The following is a 21,430-nucleotide window of genomic DNA, read 5'->3' as shown; positions in this document are numbered from 1 at the left end:
GCACTACTCGCCCTGCGCTAGGGCGCCGCCGCCGCGAGCTGCACCGCGTGCAAGCCACGCTAGGCCACGCTGGACGGGCCTGCCTGCTGCGGTGCTGCGCCGACCGCTGCGCTAGGGCCGCCAGCCCTGCACGCCCAGGCATGCTGCGCCAACCGCTGCGCTGCGAGCGCCGTCGCCGCCTGGGGCTGCCTGCTGCCACCACCGGCATGGTAGGCCTGAGCGCCCCAAGCCCTGCACGAGCCGGCTTCTTCCTGCATAAAGAACAGAAACCAACACGAAAGAGGGAACCGAAACGAAATCCAACACAAGGAACTAGTTGATCAATTCAAAACGAAAGCCCGGAGGGCACGAGAAGGAGAGGGCCCCTCCTTGGGCCTCTCCTTTTCCATCCAATCTCAGTTCAAAGTCTTCAAGAATTCATTTTCAATTTTTTAAGGATAAAATTCATTTTTGGCCATCCAACTCTTACCTCGGTTTGGTTTTAGCCATTGAACTCCAAAACCAGATATCTTCGACCACTGAACTATCAAAACCGTTCACATTGGGCCATCCGACTGTTTTGGTGGCCGGTTTCGCTGACGTGGCCGCCGCATGATAGTGGGGCCCACTTGTCAGCGTTACAACCCCTCTCTCTTCTCTCTATCTCCCTCTTTCTCTCTCCTATCTCATCTCCTTCCTCCTCTCTCCTTCCTGCTCGCCGGCGCGGCCTCCCCCGGCGCCCTCCCTCCCTCCCTCCCCTAAGAGGCGCGATGACCCCGTCCTCGACGGCGTGGTCGGCCGGCGGCGGCAAGCCCAGCACCCTCCGCCTGTCCTCCACAGCCCGCATCGTGGCGTTGAGGGCGTCGAGCAGCCACCGCGCCCCCTCCTCCATGGCGACACCGTCGAGCGCTGAATATGTGTTGTTGATCTCTGCATCGCGATGCTACTTTCGTAGAGGAGAGCAGTCAGTCCCCACCAAGGTGAGTATAAGGGATTTTTTGGGGGGGGGGGGGTAATTTCGCTTCGTTCATCTTCAAGTGCTGACAGTTTCTATTCCCGAGCTGCGGCCAGCATCGCGGCGTCGATGATGGCGAAGCTGAGCGGCGCATCGCGGTGAGGCAGGCCGCGGCGGGGGACGAGGCGCGGCGAGGCAAGCCGCGGGGCCACGCCGCCCCCTTCCTTGCTCCCACAGGCGGTGGCCTGCACGGCGCAGGCGCAGAGGCCGACGCGGGCGGGCGGGGCGGACGGGGCCCTTGGCGGCGTGGGCGCCCAGCCAAGGCGTGTGGCACCTCACGAGGCGGCCGTCGCAGTCGGCGCGGACCTTGCCGCCACCGACGGTGAGCTCCATGTACCACATGTCCGGGGACATGCGCCAGAGCACAAATGCGCCCTGCTCCACGGCGCGCCCATGACGCCCTGCTCTCCCACCCTCTTCTTGAACGCCTCCTTCTTCCAGCCAAACGTGCCGGCGCCGCCGCCCCCTGTTGCAGCAGGCGCCGCCGCCGGGGCAGGGGAGGAAGGAGGGAGCGGCAGTGGGGGCCGCCGTGGTAGGAGTGCGGTGGCGGTGGGGAGGAAGGAAGAAGCGGCGGGAGGGGGCCGCCAGGGCAGGGTAGCTGCGGCAGTGGTGCCCAGGGGAGGTGTGGCTGCGGTGGGTTTGGTCTGTTCGAGGACGAGCACCACCGCTGGCTCGCCTGCACGCCGCCGCGGACCACGCCTGCGACGCGGAGCACGCCCTGCCTCCATGACCGCCGAGCAGAGGGACCAGGAGAGAGGAGAGAGAGGGGAGAAAAGAAAGAGAAAGAGGAGAGAGAGGATGGCTGACAAGTGGGCCCCACTACCATGTGGCGTCCACATCAGCGAAACCGGCCACCAAAACACTCGGTCCTGGTTGTAGTATGGGCATGCCTTATTCAGATCATCATGATCAATACCAGTGCAGTAGTTGCTATCGATGATAGAGAAGGTGGGAGCATGGATCCTCCATTTGAGCTGCTTGTTCAGGGAGTTTGGACCTTTTACCTTGGTATCAGCTATATCATTCTCTTGATTAACTGCGACGATTTTTTCCCTGAGGACATACTTCCTATTGCCACTGAAGTGGTGCCTTTTGCTCTCATATGTACTAAAATGGTATTCAAATATTATGCATTTGAAAAGGCACGAAAATCCTTTGCTCTAGGACGCAATCCCCATCTTATTTTTGTGTACATGAAGCAACAATCGTCGCAACAAACAAGTCACCATGGTGAACCAATGGTAGCTGAGGATGCACTTCCTCCGCTACTGGTTATGGGAGAAGAGAAATGGCACATGGAGAACCAGCCCCTTGGGTATGTGCTCAAGGATGACTCATAGACAAGTTCGCATAACAATGGTCTGGTGACTATTGATATAGTTTGGAGGTTGGACATGCTTCCAACATCAACACTAAAGCCGCAACAAGACTTATGCTTCTCATTTGCATTGTTCAAGTTGTTGCGGTGCCGATTTGCAAGGTACAAGGTCACAAATAATGCTGGCTTGAAGGACGCCTTCAGTTTTTTCTAGAGCTTATTGCTGAAGGATGGCGAACATGACAGGGTCTTTTTGGTTATTTCGGATGAGCTTTCTTTCCTTCATGATTATTGTTATTCATCCCTCCCGATCCACTATTCAAAGTATTGGTTGCCCATTCTGGGTATCTTTATCTCACAAATGTGCATAGCTTTCTGTGTATTGTTGATCACAATGCTTGGGCTAGTGGTGATTGTGGGATGCTACGTCCCTCAGGTTGGTTTTGTTTTTTTGCATTCGAGAACAACAGGTCAGCAACTCCTGATATGAAGATCTTTTTGGAAGCTGGTACCTCGATCTTGCGCCAATAGTTTTGCTTTTGGTGTTAGTTATGATGGCTGAGGTGTGGGACATAGCTTCCTACATCTGCTCCAACTGGACTAAAGTTGCACTACTACAAAAACGATTCGTAGCAACACCTCGAATTTTTTAGGGACCAAAAAGTCACCCGTTTCTACAAATCGGGTGAGGGTAATGTAGCAATTGAGCCGCCCCTGAAAATACCATTTGTAGGGGCGGCGAGCCATGCTTACAAATGGCATTTGTAGGGGTGGCTCACCCCCCCCCAACCCGCCCCTAAAATTGACCTCATTTTCAGGGGCAGCTGGGGGGTTGAGCCGCCCCTACAAATGCGGGGGGGGGGGGGGGGGTGAGCCACCCTACAAATGGCATTTTTAGGGGCAACTCAACCCCCCCTAAAAATGACCTCATTTTCAGGGGCGGCTGGGGGTGAGCTGCCCCTACAAATGCATTTTTAGGGGCGGCTCACCCCCCCCCCCCCCCCCCCCCCCCCCCCGCCTCTAAAAATGTCTATAAAAATTTGGGCTTCTTCCTCCTCCCGACCCCCCCATTATTTGCTCAGGAGAGGAGCTCCCCAAGATCCAAAAAAAAGGGGGGGAGGGAAGATTTTCAACTTGATTTCTTTGAAGTTTGAGGCTCTAGGAGGTAAGTTGATGCTAATTCCTTATCATTCCTGCTGTTTTGTTAGATTTGTGGCTCAAATGGAGCTCTCTTTCTCTCTAACTAGCTCTAGATCTTTATGGTGTAGATTAGCCATTTGAGACACTATTTGCCTCAAACTTTTGGATGAAGTTGTGCTATTTTATTTGGAGAACAATATTATCTAATCATTTGGACTAGATCTATATGTTTAGCCTCATTCCTAAGTAAATTACTCACTAGATCTATGAAGGAGAGAGAAGAAGATTTGTTTTTTCCCCTATATTTACACACATGCATGATAGATTTTTTTTCAAGATATTGTGGTACAATAATAGGTTTGGTTTTCATTTTCTTATTTAGTACTATTTAAATTACCTTTTTTCAATATCTACGCTTATAGATTAGTATATTTTCAATGCCATTTATGATTATTATACTTGGAGAAAAGAATTTATATTTTTGCTAATTATTTACGTAAATAGTTGCTTATTTTAATCTATTTAAATTATTTGTTACTGTTCAGAGATGGATAGAACGTGGATGTACAATGCAAAATGGACGGACGCCTTTTTTCATGGAGAGCTTAATAAATTCATTTAAGTTGCGGAGAACCACGCAAGAAATGAGAAGACACAGTTGAGGCATTGCCTGCAAGAATTTGAGAGTATTCAGCGACCCAACTACAATCAGATCGCATGTGATGGTGAGTGGTTTTGTTAAGGACTGCACGATCCGGAAGGAACATGGCGAGATGGATGCTCCACCTCCGGCGGATAATACACTGAATCATATCGTACAAGACGAGGAGTTTGACAGAATGGTTGATTCTTATTTTCATGGTGGCTGAGATGATGATGGTGTCGACGATGATGACGATGGGGTTGGTGGATCCCATGGGGATGATGTCGAAGGTCCCTTGGATGGTGATAGTAGTGATGATGAACTTGACGATGGTGATTTTCTCGGCCAGTTGTTGCGCCACACCAAAGCGAAGGTATTGGTTGTTAGTGCCTGGGGGTTAGCAAACTTCGAGACGGCAAGAAAATCAGCGGAGGTACTTATTTATGACCGATCGAAGGGATGCCCTAAACACTGGACTGTGCTTCGTTTCATACTTGAACTGTTGACTCTAAAGGCTAAACATAGTTGGTCAGATGGTAGTTTCAATGATCTGCTGCGTATCTTGGCTTGGTTGTTTTCAAAGCGAAATAAAGTGCCAGCCAACACATATCGAGCCAAGAAGCTTGTTAGCCCGTTCACGATGGGTGTGGAAAGAATCCATGCATGTCCAAATCATTGTATTTTGTATTGTGGGGATACTTTCGAAGACTTAAAGAAATGCCCTGTATGTTCAGCAAGTCGGTACAAAAACAATGCTGGTTACTGTGGTGACGACAATCAAGGTCCATCTAATGTGAATAAAAGGAATGTGGCGAAGAATAGTGTTACCTCCGTTGAGCCAGACGACGCTACTTTAGGCATTTCTGAGAAGCAAAGCAGAATTCCCGCCATGGTTATGTGGTACCTCCCAGTTTCTGACCACCTTAGGCGTTTCTTCTCGAACCCAAAGGATGCTGAGCTGATGCGATGGTAGGATTCAGATAAGCGCTAGAAGGGTGATGGAAAGCTCCGACATCCAGCTGATTCTCGGCAGTGGAAGGAATTCGATGACAAGTTGTTGACGCTCACTAACGACCATTTCTGAGCATCAATCTGGTCACAATAAATGGATGAACTTGCATTTCTTATACTCATGTCACTAATAAATTACCAAATTCCACATGTCCCTCTAGATTTCTATGAGTGCAGGTTTTAGCTGAAAATGAAGGGCAATCATACCCTTTTAATTCAAGGAGCAAGACGCCATCCAATTAGACGCCGCCACACGAGCATCACATGGATTGAAGGGCCCACTAGAGAAGCAAACCGACTTAAAACAAGCTGTGTCAGCGTCCAGGGACGAGAGGGCCCACTGGTCAGCCTCTCCACCAAAGGAGAGGGCCAGTGGGGCAGGCCCATGGTCGGCCGACCATGTGGTCGGCCGACGGCCCCACACCGCCTTTGAGCTTCGACGTGGTATCTCCTCATTGGCTCCTAACGTCGGTTCAGGGGAGAACCTGCACATTTCACGGCCGAGGAGAGGGTGGCTCCCCTCTATATATATGAGGGAAGGGGCTCAATTTCAAGACATGAGAGGAATCACTCAACACTCAACATCTCAAGAAACACTCTCAAGATGTAGTTTTTACCTTCTCTTGTAGAGGTCTTAGGACTAGTGGAGTTCAGGTATAAGTCGTAGTTCGAGGTCTTAGAGTCTTCGTGAAGAGTCCGGTATGTCTTTTACCTTCTCTTTATGTAATGTTCTGAGTTTGTACTAGAGTTTATTTATTTATCCAGTACTTTGGTTCATATGTCTTTGCTTGTGTGTATGATCCTTCTCTTGAGCCATGCTTGATTTGTTTGATTCATATGCTAGTCTAGTTCTTGTTTCATGGCTTTGCTTCATCTTTCTTAATTGGGCGCTCTAGAACTAAGGCCCCGGATAGACATAGGTGTCCTAGCACAAGGCTAGAGTGGTGCTTGTTAGCGCAGGCATGGAGTCTGGGTTAATGACCATGTTTGAATGCGACTCTATCCCATAGATTGAGAGGTAGCCGGCAGGTGGTGACAGCCCTGTTCGAGCCCTAGTAACCCTCCATGTTCGGATAGAGTGGTAGGAGGTGCATAAAGCCGTCGGTTGTTCAGGCTTGTTCTGTTCATCTGGTTGCAGTCTCCCTAGTCCATGTTTGTAGGCTTTTCTATGCGCATGCATGACTCAACTCAACATGCTCATGAGTGTATGCGATAGATTATGGCTCCAGTTACGCTTGATCTAACTCTTGCTCCTCCGCTGTCCTAAGATAGATTTATCTGGTTATGTTTGTATGTTGCACTACCCTGCTTTATCATGAACAATTTACCCCTGCTCAGACCATGGACATTAATTCATAGTGTTCTCTATAACTTAATAAACTCTTTATACTGCCGCCTTCCTTGTGAGAATATAAATGACACCCCCGGTTACTTTCGGGTAAAATGCTACGGCGGTACTCCGTGCGCTTGCGGATTTATTCGTGGCCCATGAAATACTTGCCACCATATTGACGTCTGCGGGCGTTATCATTTGGGACTACCCGTTTCCCGTGATGATGTTGGTAGGCGTCAACAAGCATTTTTGGCGCCGTTGCCGGGGAAGGCATTGGTTAAAGAATTTATTCAAGTTTGGAAAATCTCTATGGTTAGTGGTCATGGTCTGGCAGGACAACCATGCTGTCTTCTCTCTGTGTGAAGACAGGGGTAGTTTCCGATCAATTTCAATTTGCCAATGAATTTCACGAACGAATCCGAGTCGACTTCAAGACGAGCGTGACTTGGCACTCTCAATTTCGAGAAGTCAACAATCCGGCAATTGAATTGATCGTGATTGCATCAGACCTTGGAAAAGGCTCAAGTTTTCTTTTTGAATGAGGTGCTCTATTGTCGTTGCCTGATCACCAACAACAAGGAACACTGCATAGATCGAACAAGGAGCCACACTATGATGCAATCAAGGTGAGTAATTATATTCACCTCACAGGGGGTAGTACCACGGGATGATGAGTATCATGAGAAGTTCTACACGATCAAAAGAGGACCAAATGATATTCCCGAGCAACCCAGACACCACATCAAGGTACGAATTTTTCCGACAACTTTCATGATGCGGTGCTTCACTTTGGAAATTCTCGTCAAGTTTGACCCTAGTTGACAGAATGAAAATGTCTCATTCAAAAGACTCTAAATTTTGAATCCTTGCCGACAGGTAAATCAGTAGTTATCCCATGTTTAAATTCGACCATTGCATGTTTGAATTCATTCATTTTAATTTGATTCTTGCATGAGCATTTGCATCTTTTGCACAAAAAACCCATGCATGTTTTGATTCCCACCTTTTGCATCTGCATCCTTCATGAATCTTGAATTTAGACAAGTGCCCAAGGGGCAATTTTGGAAGAAAATGGCTGCCACAAAAGTTTGAAACCTAGTGCATGCATGAACTTGGATGATTTTCATGTCCAAATTCATTTGGGGCCGCTTCTAGGCCTGCACCGGCCTACCCCTGCACGCATTCATGCATTTTTGGAGTGTGTGGCAGTCATTAAGCATCTCTGAAAAAGATTGAAGGCGATCGGGCCCGGCACATGGCCGGCCGACCACATGGTCGGTCAACCATGGGGGAGCTCCCCTCTATATGAGCCGGTGCACAGGATGTCAATTGCACTCCCCTAGCCCAAGATACACCAGTTTTGCTTCGTGTTCTTCCTCCCTCTGCTATCTTTGCTCTTGTTCTTGATCCAAGTTCATAAGAAAAAGAAAAAAATATATTTTCTTGCCTTGCCTTGCATTTCCATTTGCATTTCATTTGCATTTCATGTTCCCCATCCTTTCTCTGCAATAACATGTTTGTGGTGGTACTACTACCCCGCAAGAACGATTTTGTGGTGCGTCATCGCCCACAAGAATGATTTTGTGGAGTGTTATCACCCACATGAACGATTTTTGTGAGACGCAACCATGCCCCGCAAGGACTACTAACCCTCGGACGGCTGACTTTGATTTTTACTAACTCTCACGTAATCCTTCCGAGTTTTGGTTGTGTTTGTTGTGTTTGTGATTTCAGGTATGAGGAACATCAGGCAGAAGTTCATGAACGTGTTCAGAAAGGTGACCGGGTCGAGCTCGAGTCGATCAAGCTCGCACCACTCATCCACTCCGAGCTTCACCTGCCATGACGAGCAGGCCGAGTCTCAGGCGCCAGAAGAGCAAGTCGAACATCAAGAAGAGGAGGCGCCGGACGACTCCCACATCGACATCCAAGAAGATCGAATTATTACAAAAAAATATTGCAAAACATGATAATACTTGAATGATGCAGCTTTGAGGCTTCAAACTCAAGACCTCACACCACATGGCACAATCCTCAGCCTGCTAACCATCTCACCCTTACAACAATTATTACTCATATATTTAGTATAATTCTTATGAGTATTCTATAATGCGCCTCAATGATCTAAATAGTGCCTCAAGATATTAAAAGGAATGACTCAAACTATACCTCTATGGGGCTAAGGTCAAAAATTAAAATATCTCAAACTTGCCCCAGAGGATATGTATTGACATTTTTATGAAATGACTTGAAGAAATGTCTCTATGATTTAAAATGACTCAAATATTGTCTCAATACGTGTGTGACGTTTTCGAAAGTGCCACAAAAAATATCTCTACAATATATTGTGACATATTGTAAAGATAAATTATGAAATGTCTATACAAAAGTGTCTCTACATTGAATTTGTGTTGTGTTGTGTGTGTGTCCGATATATGGCTGTGAAGTGATGATGAAAAAGACAAGTTTACCCTTGTACATGAGAGTGGGACATTTCATGAAACAAAATCATCCATTGCTTGGATCTCTGCCTGACATACATTAATCCTAGCCGTCCAATGTTTTATAGTCCAATGTTTATAGACAGATCAAGCTGACATACATTAATCGTAGCCGTCCAATGTTTATAGACTGATCAAGCTGACGCGTGCCTCGTCCAGTCCTTCCGAGCTTGACGCGGCGGCGAGGGACTCAACTCCTCCGCGCGCTGCTTCGGCAGCCGCTGTCACCCTCCATGCTAAGCTTCAGCGGCAAGCACAAGCGGGCACACCGCAGACCGTATGGAGCTCTGTCGCGTCTCAGAGGTGGCTCGCAGGCGCAGCTTGAGCGGGGCGGCGCATGGCCTGCCGAGCAGGTGCCGCGCAAGGCGTTGTTGGAGTAATGGGCTTGGCCCATTTATTCTAAAGCAATAAAAGAATTTAAAGCCCACTATTAATGCTAGGGAATCAATGTTTAATTCCGTACCGGGAATTGAGGAGGATCTCAACCGACTTAAAAGGTGGACTTCTTGTACACCACTTGTGAAGCCGGTAAGAGGAGGACGGTGAACCACACGCGCGCGCGCGCTCGCTCGCCTCGCCGGGCCGGGCCGGGCCGGGCCGGGCCGTGGCCGAGGCGAGGCGCGGCGCGATGGCTATTTTGCCGTTGACAGCAATTAATCGTGCGATTAAACGTGCAATTAAATCTGTAATTAATGGCCATAACCGCATCACCTAAATGACTCTGATGGTGTCCAGGTTCAACGAACCTGAGCACCTGAGTCACTATATAAGGAGTGCCATGCCCCTCATCCATCCCGCACCAGAGCACTGAGGCAACTCGGCTCCTCTCTTCTCCCTCTCCAGTTGCAACAACTGAGTTCCCCAACGCTAATCTCTGCGCGCACAGAATTAGCGTGAGCAGGCCTCCGAAACCTTGCTCGCCTTGAGATCCTGCACGGGATAGGCGGGCAATCAGGTTTTTGGGTAACGCTTTAGCGTGACTGCTCAAAAATACTAAGGCTTTGCCCGATTGTACGACTACTTCCTGGTGGACGAGCCGAACAACTACGTCGACTACATTCTGGTGGCCGAACGACTACGTCGACTACATCTTGGTGACCGTTCGTGGGACTGCACTGCGAACATCTTCCTGCACCGATTTAGTTCGACTACTTCGACTGAGGCCAACCGAGTAGATGTCTACTCCAGTTGGTAACAGCGCAGCCAATGCCTCCGGCAACGGCCCCGCTTTAGGGTACTCCCTAAAACTTTGGTTATTTATATTGTTTATGCTTATATGTGTGATAAGTATAAACATGTTCACATGTTTTCTTTTACTCCTTAAAGTCATAGAAATATTGCTAGTTTATACATCTAATTTTGGAATTAAAATATACCGAAAATTGCCTAGATTTCTAACAATCCAAAAACCTGATTGCGTTAATAGGCTTTCGGTATCTAGCTTTGCTGCATCAATCAAACCATCACCTTTTGATGGTTCAAATTACAAACGTTGGCAAGAGCGGTTTATACTGTGGTTAACACTATCGAGAGTGATCCATGTGAAAGAGGGTAAGCCTGAACAATTCTCTCCAGAGGAAGGGAGTGCGTTCGATGAGGCTGATATCCTCTTTCGAGGCTTGATCATTAGTGTTCTCGGTGATAACCTGGTGGATTCTTATATCCGGCTGCCAACTGGCAAAGCTTTGTGGGATGCTCTTGAGGCTCAATATGGAGTATCTGACGCCGGGAGTGAGTTGTATATCATGGAGCAGTTCCTTGAGTACAGGATGGTCGAAGACCGTTCTGTAGTGGAACAGGCTCATGAAATACATACTCTGGCAAAAGATCTCAAAAATTGCAGCAAAGAGTCCCCATGTGTGTTACCCAATAAGTTTGTGGCTGGAGGTATAATCTCTAAGCTGCCACCTTCTTGGAGGGACTTTGCTACTTCTCTAAAACATAAGAGACAGGAGTTCACAATAGATGGACTCATAGGGACTCTTGATGTTGAGGAGAAGGCGAGAGCAAAGGACATACGTGGGAAAGGAGTTGTTGGTGCTTCAAGTGCCAATCTTGTTCAGAAGAACAACTCCAACAAGAACAAGAAAAAGCCACCGCAGAACCAACCAAAGACTAAGAAGACAACCACTTTTAAGAAGAAGAAGAAGACGGGAGCTTGCTATGTGTGCGCTAGTACGGATCACTTTGCTGCAAAGTGTCCGAACCGCAAAGGCAACAACTCCGCCAACATGGTTATTAGCGAGCCTGGAGGAACTTCGGGGTACGGTAATTTATTACCTACTGTTCTTTCAGTCTTTGGTTCACCCGAGTGGTGGGTTGATACTGGTGCTAATATTCATGTTTGTGCTGATGCTTCTTTGTTCTCTTCTTACCAGACCGGCGGGACTTCCTCCTTGCTGATGGGGAACGGATCACATGCGCGTGTTCTTGGTGTTGGTACGGTAAATCTGAAGTTTACTTCGGGGAAGACCGTGCAGCTGAAGAACGTGCAGCATGTCCCCACCATCAAGAAGAATTTAGTCAGCGGCTCTCTACTGTGTAGAGATGGTTTCAAATTAGTCTTTGAGTCCAATAAATGTATCTTGTCTAAGTTTGGTACTTTTGTTGGAAAAGGTTATGAAAGCGGAGGTTTGTTCCGTCTTTCTTTGTCAGATGTTTGTAATAAAATTGCATACAATGTTATTAACGTTGATGAAACAAATGTTTGGCATTCGAGGCTTTGTCACGTTAATTTTGGTTGTATGATGCGCTTAGCTAATTTGAGCTTAATTCCAAAGTTCACTTTTGTCAAAAATTCTAAGTGTCATGTATGTGTTGAATCAAAACAAACTCGTAAGCCTCATAAGACCGCGGAGGCAAGGAGCTTGGCACCCTTAGAATTAATTCATTCCGATTTGTGCGAAATGAATGGAGTGTTGACAAAAGGTGGTAAAAAATATTTCATGACTTTGATTGATGATAGTACTAGATTTTGTTACATCTATTTGTTGAAGTCAAAAGATGAAGCTTTACACTACTTTAAAATCTATAAAGCTGAAGTAGAAAACCAACTTGAGAGAAAGATCAAAAGAGTTAGGTCAGATCGTGGTGGCGAGTATTTCTCAAATTTATTCACTTTATTTTGCGAGGAACATGGTATTATTCATGAGAGGACGCCTCCCTATTCACCTCAGTCAAATGGGGTTGCCGAAAGAAAGAACCGCACCCTAACGGATTTGGTTAACGCCATGTTAGATACAGCGGGACTTTCCAAGGAATGGTGGGGTGAGGCTATATTGACTGCATGTCATGTCCTAAACCGTGTTCCTACAAAGAATAAAGAGATAACTCCTTTCGAGGAATGGGAGAAGAAAAGGCCAACACTGTCATACTTACGTACATGGGGTTGTTTGGCAAAAGTGAGTGTGCCAATAACCAAGAAACGTAAGCTTGGACATAAAACTGTGGATTGTATCTTTCTAGGTTATGCTATTCACAGCGTTGGATATAGATTTTTAATAGTGAAATCTGGAGTACCTGACATGCATGTTGGTACTATAATGGAGTCCAGAGATGCTACATTTTTTGAAAACATTTTTCCCATGAGAGATGAAACAAGTTCATCTAGGCAAGAGTTCATCAAGGATGATGGCTCTGCTGAGCCGATAGAACACAATGAACATACACTTGTAGAAAATTCTGAGGAGGATAACAATGATGCTCCGAGAAAGAACAAGAGACAAAGGACTGTAAAGTCTTTTGGTGATGATTTCATTGTATACCTCATAGATGATACACCCAGAACCATTGAAGAGGCATATTCATCTCCTGATGCTGACTATTGGAAGGAAGCAGTAAGGAGTGAGATGGATTCTATTATGTCTAATGGAACCTGGGAGGTCGTTGAACGTCCTTATGGATGTAAACCGGTTGGATGCAAGTGGGTGTTCAAGAAAAAGCTTAGGCCAGATGGTACTATTGAAAAGTACAAGGCTAGGCTTGTGGACAAGGGTTATACACAAAAAGAAGGAGAAGATTTCTTTGACACTTATTCACCAGTTGCCCGATTGACCACAATTCGAGTGTTACTTTCCTTGGCAGCCTCTTATGGTCTTCTCGTTCATCAGATGGACGTTAAGACGGCTTTCCTCAATGGAGAGTTAGAAGAGGAGATCTATATGGATCAGCCGGATGGGTTTGTATCAAAGGGTCAAGAAGGAATGGTTTGTAAGTTGTTAAAATCTTTATATGGTCTCAAGCAAGCGCCTAAGCAGTGGCATGAAAAGTTTGATAGAACTTTGACCTCTGCCGGCTTTGTTGTGAACGAAGCTGACAGATGTGTGTACTATCGCTATGGTGGGGCTGAAGGAGTGATTTTGTGCTTGTATGTGGATGACATACTGATCTTTGGCACTAGCCTTAATGTGATTAAGGAAGTCAAAGAGTTTTTATCTCAAAATTTTGAGATGAAGGATCTGGGAGAAGCTGATGTTATCCTTAATATAAAGCTGGTAAAAGAGATCAATGGTGGGGTGATTCTTACACAGTCTCACTATGTGGAGAAGGTGTTAAGTCGCTTTGGTTATAGTGACTATAAACCTGTCTCAACACCATATGATGCCAGTTTAATTCTTAGAAAGAATAAAAGGATAATGCGAGATCAGCTGAGATATTCTCAGATCATTGGTTCATTAATGTATTTAGCGAGCGCTACAAGACCTGATATCTCGTTTGCTGTAAGCAAACTGAGCCGGTTTGTTTCAAACCCGGGAGATGATCATTGGAAGGGTCTTGAAAGAGTAATGCGCTATCTGAAGGGGACAATGAACTATGGAATTCACTACACCGGGTACCCAAGGGTACTAGAAGGGTATAGTGATTCAAATTGGATTTCTGATGCTGATGAGATAAAGGCCACAAGTGGATATGTGTTTACACTTGGTGGTGGAGCTGTTTCCTGGAAGTCTTGCAAGCAGACCATCTTAACGAGGTCAACTATGGAAGCAGAACTCACAGCATTAGATACCGCCACTGTTGAGGCTGAGTGGCTTCGTGAGCTCCTTATGGACTTGCCGATAGTTGAAAAACCGTTACCGGCAATCCTAATGAACTGTGACAATCAAACGGTAATTGTCAAGGTGAATAGTTCAAAGGATAACATGAAGTCATCTAGACATGTGAAAAGGCGGTTGAAATCTGTCAGAAAATTGAGAAACTCCGGAGTTATAGCCCTGGACTATGTTCAGACGGCTAAAAATCTGGCAGATCAGTTTACAAAGGGTCTTTCACGAAATGTGATAGACAATGCATCTATGGAATTGGGCTTGAGACCCACGTGAGTCATTCTATAGTGGAAACCTGTCCTATGTGATCGGAGATCCCGTGAATTAGGATGGTGAAACAAAACTAAAGTCTGACTGTGAGAAGAGAACCTTTGTGAAAAGGGCTCATTCCGTGTATAAGGTGCATTTCTCTTCTAATCTGTATGGCAGGTTGGTCTATACCTTAATGTGTGCCAGGTGGTTTCTTTTAAACAAATGAGTTGTTTTCTTGAAACAAAAGATGTTGTCCTACAGAACATCTGAAAGGAACACACCTATATGAGTTTGACCACTGGTCATGGTCTATGAGAATTGGGTATTCTCTAGAAACTCATGAAGGGCCTGGAGTATGACTTATAAGCTCCAAACCGCGGGGATGCTTTTGCAGCCTAGTACCAGTGTAGGGCTCTGGTCAAACTTGTTTGCACAAAACTGGCAATTCAAGGCATAGTCCATTGCACAGTTGTGAATAAGTGTAGCCTTTGTCCTAGATGGAAGTTCAACTTAACAGTCTCTGTCGAATACTGGTATATCAAAGAGAGAATGAGGGTATTTCTAGTGTGGCTTGAATTTCTTGGTGGGGATTGTTGGAGTAATGGGCTTGGCCCATTTATTCTAAAGCAATAAAAGAATTTAAAGCCCACTATTAATGCTAGGGAATCAATGTTTAATTCCGTACCGGGAATTGAGGAGGATCTCAACCGACTTAAAAGGTGGACTTCTTGTACACCACTTGTGAAGCCGGTAAGAGGAGGACGGTGAACCACACCCGCGCGCGCGCTCGCTCGCCTCGCCGGGCCGGGCAGGGCCGGGCCGGGCCGGGCCGGGCCGGGCCGGGCCGGGCCGGGCCGTGGCCGTGGCCGTGGCCGTGGCCGAGGCCGAGGCCGAGGCCGAGGCGAGGCGCGGCGCGGCGCGGTGCGGCGCGGCCGGCCGGACGGGCGGTGCGGCGCGGTGCGGCGCGGCGCGGCGTGGCGTGGCGCGGTGTGATGTGATGGCTATTTTGCCGTTGACAGCAATTAATCGTGCGATTAAACGTGCAATTAAATCTGTAATTAATGGTCATAACCGCATCACCTAAATGACTCTGATGGTGTCCAGGTTCAACGAACCTGAGCACCTGAGTCACTATATAAGGAGTGCCATGCCCCTCATCCATCCCGCACCAGAGCACTGAGGCAACTCGGCTCCTCTCTTCTCCCTCTCCAGTTGCAACAACTGAGTTCCCCAACGCTAATCTCTGCGCGCACAGAATTAGCGTGAGCAGGCCTCCGAAACCTTGCTCGCCTTGAGATCCTGCACGGGATAGGCGGGCAATCAGGTTTTTGGGTAACGCTTTAGCGTGACTGCTCAAAAATACTAAGGCTTTGCCCGATTGTACGACTACTTCCTGGTGGACGAGCCGAACAACTACGTCGACTACATTCTGGTGGCCGAACGACTACGTCGACTACATCTTGGTGACCGTTCGTGGGACTGCACTGCGAACATCTTCCTGCACCGATTTAGTTCGACTACTTCGACTGAGGACAACCGAGTAGATGTCTACTCCAGTTGGTAACAGCGCAGCCAATGCCTCCGGCAACGGCCCCGCTTTAGGGTACTCCCTAAAACTTTGGTTATTTATATTGTTTATGCTTATATGTGTGATAAGTATAAACATGTTCACATGTTTTCTTTTACTCCTTAAAGTCATAGAAATATTGCTAGTTTATACATCTAATTTTGGAATTAAAATATACCGAAAATTGCCTAGATTTCTAACAGGCGTCGCATAGCCGCAGCAGTCCGCTTGAATGAGGCAAGCACGGGGTTCCGCTCGAGGTGGGCACCCGGGCGGAGGTCGGACTACAATGCAATGCAATCGCCCGCCGCCACAGTTTGCCTTCCGTTCGGGTCCATCGTGTGTGTGTAAATCAAAAGAATTTCTAGTTTACTATTACGTACTAGTTCCTAGCTCAACATGAGAATAATTGAACAATTAAAAGCAACAAGCATTGAATATAATTCCTATTCCAATTTCGTTTCGTCGCCATCCTTCCAATTAGCTTGTCTGCCTGGGATTCCTCTGCTTCCGGTCCAGATTACCCATTACCCAACCGTCCCCTGCTTCCGCTGCCGAGCGGAGGTTGAGAAGACTTGCAGCTTTGGAGTTAGTGGATTTCTTCAGGTGGCGGATGGATTCGATTCTACAGACGTGCGCGGCCTGAAGCATCAGACGGAGGACCGGCACCTTCATATCGCGGGCGAACAGAGGGGAGATGACGGCCATGCGTACACACAAGGTATTATAGTCTGTGATGTTTTAACAGAAATCTAACGTCAACGGTAGTCAATGGATGAAAAATTAAAACTGATGGCAATCAAGGGAACTTATAATTTCAATGGCAGGGAAGAGATGTGTATAAATTTTAGTGCCATAGAAGAATTTTTCTCAAAAAAAAAGAGAGAGTACTAAATGGAGTTTCTGTGATGACGACCACGACGGGCAGCTTCTGAAGAAAGAAGCATATTTTCCAGCAATCACATATATGCATCGGATGCAAAGATAGGGACCCATGCATCTGAAGCAAGCACATTAAAAAGATCGAACTTGCGCTTGCGCTTGCCGAGCACTGGAGCATTCCGAGCGGCCGAGCAGCAGGCAGTCGGATCGAACTTGCGCTTGCTCCAGCCAGCTAGACCTCCACCTTACGCGGTAAACTACTTCTGGGCATTTCTGCTGTTGTTGATCTGGTTAGAATTAAGATGAACACTGACTTGTTTTTGTATGCTTGCTTGTTTGTGCCAACAGCTTGTTCGTTTGTTCTAACCTTAACATTTGGAAATCAGCTGAACCCATGGCTGGAGGGAATTCCACCGTACCCATTTGGTGTCCTCATTCCAGAAGAGCATGAGAGGGAAGATATGGCTTGTGAACGCACTGCAGCTCGCCGGTGCCATTCTGGCTGGACTCATAGTTGGGATAGGCATCTATGGCCAGCGTTACCGCCACCACCGCTTCACCAGGTTTATCTTTCTTGGAGCCACCACCCTGTTCTTGGCTATCATCTCTACTGTTGTCCCCGTGGGCGCTGGTGAGAATGCCTTCACCACAAGCCGGAGTGTCAGGGACTTGGATCTGTTGATTGCAAAGTGCGATCCAAGAGGGCACTTAACTTTCGTTGTAGTATGGGCATCCCTTGTTCAGATCATCATGATCAATACCAGTGCAGTAGTTGCTGTCAATGATAGAGAAGGTGGGAGCATGGGTCCTCCATTTGAGCTGTTTGTTAAGGGAGTCTGGACCTTTTACCTTGGTATCAGCTATATCATTCCCTGGACTAAAGCCAGTCGTGCCCGTGACAGTTTTGACCCCGAGGTCATCATTGCAATGGCCCTTGAAGTGGTGCCTTTTGCTCTCATATGTACCAAAATGGTATTCAAATATTATGCATTTCAGAAAGCACGATAATCCTTTGCTCTCGGACGCAATCCCCATCTTATTTTTTGGTACATGAAGCAACAATCGTCGCAACAAACAAGTCACCATGGTGAACTAGTGGTAGCTGAGGATGCACCTCCTCCGCTACTGGTTATGGGAGAAGAGAAAAGACACTTGGAGAGACAGCCCCTTGGTTATGTTTTCAAGGATGACTCATGGATAAGTTCGCATGACAATGGTCTGGTGACAATTGATAGAGTTTGGAGGTTGAATAACATGCTTCCAACATCAAAACTAAAGCCACAAAAAGACTTATGCTTCTCATTTGCATTGTTCAAGTTGTTGCGGTGCCGATTTTCAAGGTACAAGGTGAGAAATAATGCTGGCTCCAAGGACGCCTTGAGTTTTTTCTGGAGCTTATTGCTGAAGGATGGCGAACAAGAAAGGGTCTTTTTGGTTATTTTGGATGAGCTTTCTTTCCTTCATGACTATTATTATTCATCCCTCCCGATCTACTATTCAAAGTATTGGTTGCCCATTCTGGGTATCTTTATCTCACTATTGTGCATAGCTTGCTGATGTGGATTGTTGATCACACTGCTTGTGGATGTACGGCTAGTGGTGAATGAGGGAGGTGTTCCTCAGTTTGGTTGCTTTGTTTTTTGCATGCGAGAACAATTGGTCGGCCACACCTTGGAACAACTGGTTAGCAACATCTGGGATGAATTTTATGGAAGCTGGTGCCTCGATCTGGTGCCACTATTTTTGCTTTCGGTGTTAGTCATGATGACCGAGGTGAGGGACATAGCTTCCTACATCTGCAACAACTGAACTAAAGTTGCCCTCATTTGCCACCTTGTAAACCATGCCTCTTCGCAACATTCTTCACTTCTCAAGAAGAAATGGATTGGCCGTCTGTTGTGTTGCAAATGCAAGATGATGAATTATTGGGATGAGAAAATAGGTCAGTACTCTATCCTGGAGATTCGCCCGAGCACAACCTTGCTTGTACCTCTCAGGCGCCTCCTCCATTTGCCGGATAAGAAGAGGAAGGTCAAGGTGCCAGCAGCTGTGAAAGTTTGCATCATGGAAGTGCTAAGAAGCAGTAGAAATGGACACCTTAGCAACGGCACAGCATGTCTCTGCCGCCGGGGCCAAGTTGGTGAAAGGTTTTTCTGGGCTTGCAACAACCATAGTACATCTTGTACCATACTTACATGGCACGTCGCCACAAGCATCCTCGAGGTCAGGTACACACACCTAGATGATGAAGAACAAAGTTCGAGCATTAACTATAAGATCGCTGCCACTCGACTGTCATGGTATTGCGCCTACCTTGTGACATGGTGTCCAGAGTTGCTTCCTGACGATGATGAATGGAACAGGAGCCTGTATGAAGATGTCAAGAAAGACACTAAGCGTGTCCTTGCCGGCTGCGAAGCAGGAGACTCATTGACGCCAGAAGCCAAATGCCAACAGCTGATCGGATTGCTGGCTGCAAATGCAAAGCATGAGGTGCTCAAGGAAGGCGCGCGGCTGGGGGATCAGTTGGTGGAGCTGATGGTCATCCAAGGGGAGGATACGACGGTGTGGAAGTTGATGGCTGAATTCTGGTCAGAGATGATCCTGTATGTCACGCCGTCCGACAACCTGAAAGGGCACAAGGAGGCCATTGCCAGGGGCGGGGAGTTGATAACGCTGCTCTGGGTGTTGCTCTTCCATGCCAGGATCGTCAGCAGGCCGGGTGAAGAGGACAACGCTGGTGGTGTCGTTTAATAGTCTCTTTTGCTTGCAATTATTGTTTCCTCTTTGTTTTGGATTCTTGATCGTGATGTGTGTTTTGCATTTGTTTCTGTATCTTGACCTATTGCCACTAGTGACTGTATGCCGCCAATCTGAGTTTCAATTGTAACAAGTCTAATTTGAGGTCCTACAATATTGTCGAAAAGTCGATATTAATTTTTTTCGGATGTAATCTTAATTTGTTTCTGCATACTGTGATCAATATGTATGTTTTAATTTGATATTAGTGATCAAGTGCTAGTATTGCAGATTAATCTTTGATGATCAGTGCCCCCATAATTTATAACTGTGTGTGGGGACCTTTCAATTGGGCCAAGTGTCTCAAAGCCCAAAATAGCCTCGCGGCCCACATGCCCATTCGCAAGAAGCTTGGCGAACCCACATCCTGAGCAGGGATAACCCATTCTGAAGTTCGAAATCATCGTCAATTCTGCAGAGAGCTTGTTTCAGTTGACTGACGCTGAGGAAACGCAAGAAGTACAGCTTTTTTGCATGGCACGTGACAATTCAAATAAAATGAACTGCAAACCGATGAAGAAAATCACGCCATGTAATGGAAAACAGGGAAAGAAAAGAAGAAAGATCAAAATCGAAGAGAAACAGAAAAGAGAACCCCACATGCTAAAATGAAGGTCATAGAATCTTTCGAAAAAAAATGAAGGTCATAGAACACAGATGCAGCCAAAGGTGTGAAAAGGGAGAAGTAACTGCGTGGTGGCATGATCGCTCCCATAGCCTCAGGCTCCATGTAGCGATGTCAGTCTGTTTCTCTCATCTCTGCGAAAGATTGTAGCAATCTAGTCACTAAGGAAAGAACAAGGAAACAAATAAGCTTGGCGTGCGCACGAGTCATCATGCATGATGCAATTTCACTAGCTGCTTGTTCCTTTCATTCTCTGTTCTTTTTAAAGATTAGCAGAACCGCCGGCTGCTGTTTCTCGTTGATGAAACAATGTATATTCATTCATAGCAGATTGTCTGATTTACGTCGAGTGAACAACCAAAACTGAATAAGGCGACAGAGATACAGCCTTTGGTGCTTTTGTGCCTCCGGCTTTGGACTATGTGAGGACATCGGCAGCATGAGCCTATCGACTTGCTCCTGCTCCTGCTTCCTCTTCTTCGGGAAGGCGAATCTAGTTGCACACTGCGGGTGCCCGAAGGGCCAGGCCAGGCACCCTGGAGGGGGGGTTGGGTTCGGGTCCTAGGGGTCTCGATTCTTTCTTACCTTCTTCCTCTTCTTCTTCGTTAGAGTTCAAAATTATATTGCTTATTGTCAGATGCCAGAAGAGAAGTAGATATGAAGAAAAAAAAAAGAAAAAGTATTGTGCTCTATGAACTTTTGTTTTAGCCCCACAACCTGATAGATTATGGTTATTGGTGCTGCTAATCATGAAGCATGCATGATAGTCATTGGTTGTCTCAAGCAAGGAACATATTCCAAGCCTTCGGATCAGACTAATCATCCTTAACACATCTAAAGCAGGCACAAAACAAAGCATAAATCCTACTTAATTATGGCGTGGAATGCATGGAAGAACTAAAAAAAAGAGCATTTCTAGCTTTTGTTAGTATCGTTTCCGTCTTTAGGGAAATGGACTATGTTTGCTGTTCTAGTAAGGTAGTGGGGGGCTAGGGGATGTGTGGTGAGGTTGCCAAGTCGGACCATGGAAACAATAGAAAGCCATCACGCATGCACACAGAGAGTTAAGCAGTATGCATTCCATTGTTTGGCTGTGGACCCGGGGATTTCTAATTAACGAGCGCTCGCCAGGACGGCTCCTGGCAATCGATCAGACAGCCTTTCCATCGTCCGAAGTCCGAACCTTCCAACTTTTTTTTTTATTACTTCCCGTTAAGATCAGGCAACCAACCATCTAAGCCTGTTTTCCTGAGGAATGTTGAGTACTCTATCCTGCTTGTGATGAGTGAATTGTCAACCGTGCGGTGTGATCGTGCACTT

General features: G+C 46.7%; 1 protein-coding gene across 1 annotated transcript; it reads left to right on the top strand.

Annotated features, from left to right (window-relative positions):
- The first annotated feature begins 16,807 nt into the window (after positions 1 to 16,807).
- LOC120695839 lies at positions 16,808 to 19,585 on the top strand. Its single transcript, XM_039979064.1, has 2 exons — positions 16,808 to 16,938; positions 17,035 to 19,585. Exon 2 carries the CDS (start codon positions 18,601 to 18,603, stop codon positions 19,438 to 19,440), a length of 840 nt encoding a protein of 279 aa, XP_039834998.1. The 5' UTR covers positions 16,808 to 16,938; positions 17,035 to 18,600; the 3' UTR covers positions 19,441 to 19,585.
- The last annotated feature ends 1,845 nt before the right edge of the window (positions 19,586 to 21,430 follow it).

Source organism: Panicum virgatum, chromosome 2K (assembly GCF_016808335.1).
Source record: "Panicum virgatum strain AP13 chromosome 2K, P.virgatum_v5, whole genome shotgun sequence".
Lineage (NCBI taxonomy): Eukaryota > Viridiplantae > Streptophyta > Magnoliopsida > Poales > Poaceae > Panicum > Panicum virgatum.
Note: the sequence above shows the minus strand (reverse complement) of the source record. Positions and strands in the feature narration are given on the sequence as shown.

Coding starts and splice junctions, on each gene's coding strand:
- LOC120695839 (XM_039979064.1), top strand. CDS start 18,601: ATGATGAATTATTGGGATGAGAAAATAGGTCAGTACTCTATCCTGGAG.